The sequence below is a fragment of the Poromitra crassiceps genome (assembly GCF_964638095.1).
Source record: "Poromitra crassiceps genome assembly, chromosome: 20".
Classification (NCBI taxonomy): Eukaryota; Metazoa; Chordata; class Actinopteri; order Beryciformes; family Melamphaidae; genus Poromitra; species Poromitra crassiceps.
This window is the reverse complement of record NC_139637.1, coordinates 16306251-16316016: the sequence shown is the minus strand read 5'-3', so window position 1 is coordinate 16316016 and position 9766 is coordinate 16306251. Positions and strand designations below refer to the sequence as shown.

Here is a 9766-nt window from a genome sequence, read left to right as displayed (position 1 = left end):
TAATTAATTAGATTCAATTGAGCTTCAAACTCTCAAAATTGCCTTAAAGCTTTCAAAATGAAGTTTCAACTTTCCAAACTAAGCTTCAACTTGTGGCAGCGATCCCCCTCCATACTTCAACCAGGAGGGACCTCCTTCACTGGGAGAATTTTGTAAAGAAATTAAAGTAAATTGCATCAATTGAAGTGTGTGAACCAGTTGGTATAATTGTAATGATTTGTTCCTATATGGGTTTGACAGATAATTCCATCTGCTGTTAAGACTTTCAAGAAGCAAGAGAATACACACTGATTAAAAATAATTATTTAAATAAATTCTTTAATCTTTACACACAACTTAATGTTTTTGAATACTCGGTTGATTCCTCCGCTTAGGTGTCCAAAGAAATGGTTGAACTCAAGGGCATATCTACATGAAGATTCATTAGCACTGCTTGTCATTTGTCCTTCATTTATTAATAACTTATGTACTATGTTGTTGATATTTGTGTTTGAAGTTGCCACACATGTTTATTAGTTAATTTGTATAGTTACTTTTCCTTTTTATTTTTTTATTTTTTATTTTATTTTTTTTACTTTAAAGACACAACACATAAACACAGGAACGGAAAATCGGGGACATGACCCGGGAGAATAGAAAAGCAGACAAACAAATAGACAAATAGCATCTAGGCGAACGGACAAACGGTACATCCATACATACAAACATACATACGAACATACATACATACGTGAATAGATAACGCTAATCGATGAAGCATCATTAGCCGGATTATAATTGTGCTAGTAAACATAGTAATCGCAGTAGTAATAACAACATTAATAATTGGAACAATTATATTGTTAAAAAGCAAAATGACGGAACCTCGTTATAGTTCCCGGTTAAGTCTTTTCAACCTCAGTGGCGAGAATGGATTCCAGTTCAGCTCTTTGCACTGCCACTTCCAGCGCTCGTCTATTGCATGCTTAGATATACATTTTTAAAATTGTCACCTCAACAATATGGCGGGGGTTAATGTCGTATGATTGAGTAACTTTTTGAGAGAGGGTATGGGAGTATTCTCAAGCAGGCAGTATGGGTTAAAAGCAGAAGGGGAAAAGATTAGCTAGTAAAACAATCCGTAAAATCGTCCGTCCCAACAAAGTCCTTCGGTGGATCTACATTCCTCCTTCATTCCGTTATACATAAGTCATGTCCATCAAAGTCGGTGTTGTATTCGCTCACTTCCTGCTTAAAATCGGTCCGTACACGAGTCATAAACACGTCTCGTAGCTGTGCAGCGGGCTCGGGGTGCGGGGGTACGCATGTTTTGGAGTCAGGCCTGCCCCGGTCTCGGCCGCGTTGTTGTTGCAGTTGAGGCTGACCGGGAGGCTCTGCTGCTGCTGCTGCCGGCTGTCGTTGGGTCGGGAGTTGCGGCGGTGGCGGGGTGGGGGGCGGGGCTTGGTGGGGGGCATGGGCGGGGCTTGGACGTGGTTGTGGTCGGAGCGCGCCGAGTCGTCGTCCGTCGTCTCGTCGATCAGGGGGATGTTGTGGGCCGAGGCGTTGATGAGAAACTGCGGGGGGGCCATGAATTCGTGGATGGAGTTCCTGGATTGGGGCTTCTCGACGCCGTCGTACAGAGGGCTACGGAACGCTTTCGCCACTCGGATCTGCGGCGCAGAGCGCGACGGACAGGGAGATATGGAGGGAAATGCAGAGAAAACACAGGACAGGTGTGGTGGAAACAAGCAGAGGGGAAATCAACAGGTTGAGAATGATGACATTAGTGTTTTCGTCTGAACTTTCACTGAGTAGTACAGTACTGTAGTTTAAACTTTAAACTACACCTTTAAACTTTAAAGGAACGTTCACCCAAAAATGAAAATTCTGTCATCATCTACTCACCCTCATACCAGTTGAAAAACACAGGTGAAGTTTCTCCATGTAACACACAGGTAGGTTGCCTGCACAACTCCAGAGAGAACCAGTCACCATTGACTTCAGATGTAATGCACAGAATTTTCATTTTTGGGTGAACTGTTCCTTTAAGGAACAGTCCCTCTCAAGCATTAATGTAGTGGTAAATAAATAGCTGGCTGAACTACAGGTGCCGGTATGACCTCCAGTCCAGTTGATGATCATTATAAGGCAAACAAACACCAATATAGCAACAATCTATACCATTTTCAGTATTTGATATATCCCCCTCAAAACACCCAAATCCTCATATCTTACAGCAGATTTGAACTACTTACTATCATATATGAATGCCACATAATAAAAAGCCTAGTTTAGGTGTGTTTACCCTCCACTACATCCCTGCTTTGAAGGAGACACAGTGTGAAAAGTTTGGTTAAAAACATATATCTATTAAAAAAAATTGACATTCATCTGCTGGCACAAAAAACAAAACTCACGTTAAAAATGGCGCTTAAAAATCTTTTGAGTATAAAATCTTTAAAAAGTTTGAAATTTCTTCAACGTAATCCTACTGTTCATCATTTGCAGTTCACAGCTAAGACACGGAGAAGTCATAAGATAGTCACAGGATGAGGACTACGACAATGACAAGATGTAACTGTAGGTGGCTGTTAAAACACAGGAAGACGGCGACGAGCTCAGCAACACACAGCATGCAGAGACAGAGCGATGGAGCGTCATGCACTACTAGCTGATGCAGATCAAATCAAGGAAAGCCACTTATTTTCCTCTGCGGAATTCACGAACAACCACACACTCTGGATTACTAGCACATAACCGTAGATCATGAGCTGCAATTGAAAGCTTGATTGAGAGAAGCATTGCACTATGCGATTTTGCATCGCACTGTGCAACTGATTGAGATCACGATAACTTGTAAAGTGGTAAGTGGACAGGGTTAGGTGGGCAATTGCTGCATTTCAGCGTGTTTGAAATGGCAGTTTGTGAGGGAAAGTGGTCATATTCTCAAGGCCAAAATGGTATGCAAAAGATATGCAACAATTCAATTGACATGGAACACTCAAATCAGAATGAGACAGTTATATGAACATTAAAGCATATTATAGAGCAATTCTTGCTATTAGGATTATGTTCAATGAGAAGATACATTTATTCAGTAAGACATTCATTATCACTGAATCAAATTCCATGGCAGAGGGAAACTGGAGCACTCCTAAAAGGAAAGCATGCAGTAATGTAGTCAGCAGCACTTGTGTGTTTTCAGCAAAGTGATGCCGCTCACATGCTCAAGAACGATCTTCCTATATTATGTTCACTCATTTGACACAAGCACATCCACGGCGATCCATAGCGCACAGCAGCAGGCAAAGCCACAGTGTAAGAAACGGTGCAATATTTCCCGAGCGGACGCATCTCGCACAGCCAAGAATGACCCAAATCTACCTGGAGAAAATGAAGTGATGTTTTCGGTAACAAACGAGGAGCAGCATTACCCCATGGGCACGCCATAATGCAAGAAGCTAAGCATGGTTGGTTTCGATCTAATTTGTTTACGACGAACCCTATCTCTTGGAACGTCTGGAAGCTGTATAACCTTTCGAGTATAGTGCCCACAACCGTCAATATACCACACTACGATGAGACATTCAAACAGACATTTTAAGAAGGCGTCCCCTCGCTCAGCGGCTCCCCCGACAGTACTGCCAATCATTCCACTGAGAAGCGCACATCCAATGCCTAACAACAATGGCTCGGCCAAGTTTATGGAGAGGAGGTTAAAAGGCTATCCCATGCTTTGGTCTGGAGTTATTCAATGACAACTAGACAAGGATCGGAGGAGGAGGAGGAAGAGGAGGAGGAGGAGGCAGAATGTGGGCACAGATGTTAAATGACAATAATGCAAGTTAATCTAACACTTAATTCGGGGTTGGGGGTCAATTCACCTCAGGTTCAATTCAAGGAGTGAATTGAAAAACAGGGTAACCTGTTTATTAGTTGTATAATATTTTGTTGAGATAGTATAGGCTGAGGCGATGTCCCGTCATAGACGCTGGGTTAGCTGGCTGGGGGCGTGGTCAGGGTGGGGTAAATCGTATTATATACAGTCAATGGGTAAATCCCCCGTTCTATCCATTCAGCAAAGTTAGAATTTAGCTGCTAGCCCAGCCCAGGCAGACACAATCGGGGATTCAACCACCGCAGTAAACGCACATCTGAACAGACGTCTTGTGCTCTGCTCTAGAATCCCCAAGCCTGTAGTTTAGAGCCGCAGCACCTTCCTTTGGTGAGTCAGCCCATTGAGATATATGGGCGGTTTTACCCCACTCGCGCGCCAGCCGTATAACATTTTGTGGGCGTTACCCAGACATGCCGACTGTCTCTATAGGAAGATTACATGTGCTTCAGATGGCAGTGTTAACCTGTATAGCTTCTTTGTACTCTCCTTTATTTCAACATTGTAAAGTCAAATGAATGGAACGGGTGCCTATATTACTTCAATCAGTCATACTGGTTGAGTTCCTGGAGGTAGAATTGACGGCCAGCCCTGACAACAAACCGTTCCAAAACACACAAGACATTTCCTTCAGGGACCCTCGAGGGCACACGAGACATTCAAAGGAACCATGCTGCCACTGAGATTAATGGGGACAAGTGGAATCCAGGGTTGGACGGTGCATACAGAACACGCCACCTGGGTCACACAGTAACTGATGCCGAAGACACATGGTGTTGAGTTAGACAATGTATGGTTTGAGTAGAAACCTGCAAGTATACACGTTTTTTTTTGGCTGCACCTCAACAGTGGGGCCAGCCCTATAAATGAGAATGTCTGTCACTGACTGACTGATGAAGTTACACCATTGGTTGGCCGGAACACAGTCCAAGATAGCTACTAGGTTTTGACCTAGTCTTGTTTTCTGTCTGTCAATTTCCAGTGGTGAAACACTCCTGGATGACCTCAAGCTCAATATCTTGGTTGCTATCATGTGTCGGCTTTGAGCTGGGAACTTTTCCCCTCGACACGTTCAGCTTCTCGATGTCTACTCTCCACGATGCATCGAGAGCAATGGGGCTTTGACTTGCTCTGCATGGAGGTGAGTGGGAGACTGAACTGACGACAACACAGTATGGTGAAGACTGAAAGAAAAATATAAGTTTTGGATAAAAATTTAAATGCTATCATTCTTCTTTACAGTTGCAGACTTGTGTTAACAAATTTAAACGAGGTTCAACAATATTCTTCTAAATAAATTTGATTAGAATATAATTATAAAGATTGATGATCAGAAATGGGTTTTAATAGAATGTAATGTATGTATCTACAAATCACCATAACACGTTTAACCCCTTGGTTTCTTGTACGACTACTAGACAATAATGTTGGTCTCAACCGAGTTTCAAGATGGAGACCAGTCACGTTACCTCACATCAATAGCAATCAGCTCTCAACATAAGTCAAGTGTGACATCTGTTATGATGTGTGTCAATAGCCAATCAGCCCCTGTCAATATGACGTCCGTTATGACGTCGCTGCTGAGCCATGGAAGTATATATATAGCCATGGACAGTCTCTGCCTAGCCGTTCACCTTAATGGTGGCTGTAGCTGCGCCGATCGTCTTCTCTGGAGCTGTGTTTCGCCCCACCCACCTCCCCAGTCCACCACCAACGTCTTGACTCCTGAAGAATTCCCTACGGGGGGGATGGGGGATTCTCTATCCTAGACTGAGCAGATGCCCTCCTCTCTCACCACAAGAAGAGGGTCATCTTACCACGGAGTCATTTAATACGCCAAAATTAGTTGCCATGCTATTTGTGAATAAAGCTTGCTTGTCAAATTTTACCCACTGGTCTCTCATGATTGAAACAGAACCATTGTCCAGGTACACTGTACAGGACATTTATAGTAGGACTGCCACATTTGTATTTCAGCAACATTCACCACACATTTATTTGGCTAAAATGAGAAAATATCACATTTCATAAGAACTTGTGTATTAGCAAAGACATCAAATAAACATCGTGGAGATGTTTCGAGGCTGGACCTACAGCAGAGAGGGAGGCAAAGATACAGTTAGTCCTCCACTGGGGAGGGAATAAGGCGTTTCGGTACATAATGACGAAATTAACTGCTTAACCCATCGACCTGTGAAGAAGACAGATGTTGACTGAGCAACAACAATTCAAAAACATTGCAGGCATATACTCGAAAGTTTACACAATCTCCAGCTCCATATTTCTTAATGTAATATATAATATATATACATTTCTCCTTTGTAAATTCCCACATGCGTGGGGGCAAATGTCTATCATTGCTGTCTTAGTCTATCACTAATTCAAATTGTGGCAATGCTTTGTTTCCTGATCCCTTATTTTTTGGTAATCACTCGTCATTTCCAGACAATTTCTCTATTTATTCAAATGAATTACTACATTTAAAAACTAGATGCTATAATTTTTGTATAGTCCCTAGACAAATTACATTCCCAAGCCACAGCCATCCTGGTCACTATATTTTGCATGGCAATTACTGGAAACTTCCCTTGAAACTTCCCTCCGATTTCGATTAATGAATGAATTAAGAATGGCCAAGTTGTAACAAGAAATGTAACAAGAGCCCTTGAAACATAACAAATTCTGTATCGATTATAATCATGGTCGCTATTTTATGATGACTATATAGGATCCAGTAGTGGGTCAAAGAAGGTGGGCAACACCTGCTTCATTATTCTATCTTCAGCGACTGGATGAAGAATCTTCATCCAGTCGCTTACATGTAGCTTTGAATACTGGACGACTGTTACTAAAAAGGTGCGGCAGGTGGCAACAATGAAGCAGGTTAAGATCGTGTGGCACATAAAACACCACAGAAGAAGAAGAAGATCGCGTGGCAGTGAATGAAGCATAGAGGCAATTAGAAAACAGAAACAAAAGAAGCACATTCACTCATTTAAAGTCCCAGAAAGGTGCAAGTAGGATCTGAAATGAGGCCAGTGGGTCACAAGCTGCTGCAGGCACGGTCGTGTCACAGTATTTGGCAGGCAAGGGTGAATGTCTCACATCTACAGTGCAATTCTCTCATGCTCAAAAAGCGAGTCATCGAGTATAGTGTGTGGTTAACGGAGGCAGAAACTCACTCCCGGGCGCACCAGTTGCATTGGCAGTGGAGAGAACTACGTGAGTGGGAGTAGAAATATTGGTTACATCATGGAGTTGGCTGAGAACAGATGAGCGGCGGCGCACAGCACCCTGAAATGAAGCGCTCCTCTTGAAGCCACTCACTACCTCCATCTGTTGGAAAGAGAGGACATCACAGGGACATGACACACACACACACACACACACACACACACATTGGCTTTACTCAAGGAAAAGGTCGGTTGTGAAGGAGCAGTGGTTTATGGCACCAAAAAGGGATGAGAAGCAATGGGCTTTAAAGGGTCCAAAATGATTAGATATTGATATCATCTGGAGGTGGACATGGTATCATCTGGAGGTGGACATGGTATCATCTGGAGAGGTGGACATGGTATCATCTGGAGGTGGACATGGTAAATGGGCATGGCAAACATATTGATTCTAGGGTGAACCTCCAAGCTTGTACGAAATTTAGGCCATCTAAGTACAGTATAAGGTAATAAGGTATAATAGGAAAAGACGTCTGATTACCACTTCTTTGATAAAACGGTATTTGCATTATTTTCATCGCACTGCATGCACTCCTATTTTGGTGACTCACTGTGAACCTGACTGCTCCTAAGGGGGAGGAAGGGCACAGCAGGGGGCATGTCAGTAATGATCAGGCAGCACAGTGCCATTTTGATTTGGATCACTGCCTGGGATTTGTGCTTCATCAGGTCAACGGTGCAAGGTGCGTTGGCGTTCTGTGCTATTTCCATAGCCTTACCAAGCAATGCCCTTTTTGTGGATATGTTGACTTGACCAAGTTGACTTATACGTGGCTTTTGGTGTGAATGTTTGTCATCCAACACACAAGTGTCAGTAAAACACTGTGACGCGCAGAGGGTGGACGGCCCTATACACGTCGAGTTCAAGGACTGGCTGGTGGACTGGGGCCACCAGCCTAATGTCACTGAACCGTCTCCGACAGCGGGTCTCCTCGGACCAGAGCTGCACATGAAGCACACGTGTTATTTCCTCCCAAGCTCATTTTATTTTATTCGCTCGTCGTGGTGATTCTGCACCTAGAGCACGACGTCATCAAGTTCCGCTTGGGAGAAACCATTTTGGATTTGTTTCTCCATCAGGAGACTGACAGACGCGCAGAGAAAAAAAAGAGAAGAAAGAAACTACGACATTTGATTGGCCGTGATTGATGCCAGCCCCCGACCACACCTACAGTACTGATAATGTATTCTTCCTAACCCAACCCCGTTTCCTCTGGCAATGAGGTTACCAAAATCCAGTCGCCACACCCTGTGCACCATTGACTCATGAAAATAGAGCCTTGATCGTGCATAGACATACACATTGAGCTATTTATAAACCTGGATCTTAGACATACACATTGAGCTATTTATAAACCTGGATATTGGTGTAGACATATACATTGAGCTATTTATAAACCTGGATCTTGGTGTAGACATACATATTGAGCTATTTATAAACCTGGATCTTGGTGTAGACATACACATTGAGCTATTTATAAACCTGGATCTTGGTGTAGACATACATATTGAGCTATTTATAAACCTGGATCTTGGTGTAGACATACACATTGAGCTATTTATAAACCTGGATCTTGGTGTAGACATACACATTGAGCTATTTATAAACCTGGATCTTGGTGTGAAAAGGTTTGCAGCTGTACATCAGCGACCTGATGTCCGCACCTTTCTAAATCTAAATGTATGCAATGCCATATACGTTACCAGCACAAGCCAACTCCTTTATGTGAGGGACTTGGATTTGGTTACACTGTACAAGGCACAAACCTAGTATATTTTGCCGTGTCACGTTTTCAGCATGAGGAAACTTCAAAGCAAGTCTCTGTCACCTAGTTTTTGAGATTATTTTATTATTATTTTACCGAAGTTAATTCCTCGTTTGCCACATGGCGCACGCACTGCACTGTGTGCAGTCATCAGTACAGCGCATGCGCACTGCACACAGCGCATGCGCCACGTGGCAAACGAGGAAGTAACCTCGGTTATACACTCCTGTTAGTTTGGTTACTCTTTGATTTGTTCTCGGTGTGGATTTACTACGAAAATTACCGTTCGACGTAACTTTGGATTATTATTTCATCACGTGGTGAGTACACAAGTCACAACATGTACATGTGAGTGAGTGTTTATGGCGCTGTTTGTATCTGCATTTTGGGCGACTGAACCGAAGTAGGCTAATATCCCATTGACTGCCATTGTAGCGCTACGCTATTAGCAGTGAGGGGCTCTAACAGTTTGTACTGCATGCAGATTGAAAATAAAGCCATGTACATTCTAGTTTTAATATGGCCTAAACTCCACCAAGACAGCCCTAGGAACTGGAACTCTATGACATTGTGTTAAAATTCCTGCATGTAAGGCACTTGCAACTTTTCAATGCAACAATAGTATGTTATATGTTATATTACATGAGATTTTGTCAAACAGGCTTAGGCACAAAGAGAAAAACAAAGAGAGCAATGTGAAGAAACAAAACACGGCGCTACAGAGAGAACCCACAACAGAGATGTGCGAGAGGTAGCATTACGCAGAGTGCATCAACTGTACTTTTATTTTGAAAAACAAGAGGGTACAGTATGTGTTCCAAATTAGACTTAACCCATTGATACCTGATGCAGCATTTGCGTGTATAGCCCTCATTTGTGTGTGTATCCCTTTA

At 42.9% G+C, this 9766-nt stretch overlaps 1 protein-coding gene and 1 pseudogene across 2 annotated transcripts in view; both read right to left on the bottom strand.

The window, feature by feature from the left end:
- LOC310794898 (E3 ubiquitin-protein ligase TRIM35-like) overlaps positions 1–9766 on the bottom strand; it is a 571381-nt pseudogene that overhangs the window by 161272 nt on the left and 400343 nt on the right. The window lies entirely within an intron of this gene.
- The window catches only part of atp2b3a (ATPase plasma membrane Ca2+ transporting 3a), a gene marked incomplete at both ends in the record, with an annotated part of 53478 nt that continues 44965 nt past the window's right edge, over positions 1254–9766 (bottom strand). Inside the window, one exon of the mRNA XM_083656453.1 lies at positions 1254–1649. Within this exon, the coding sequence (XP_083512579.1) occupies positions 1254–1649 (396 nt within the window). The remainder of the gene's footprint in view (positions 1650–9766) is intronic.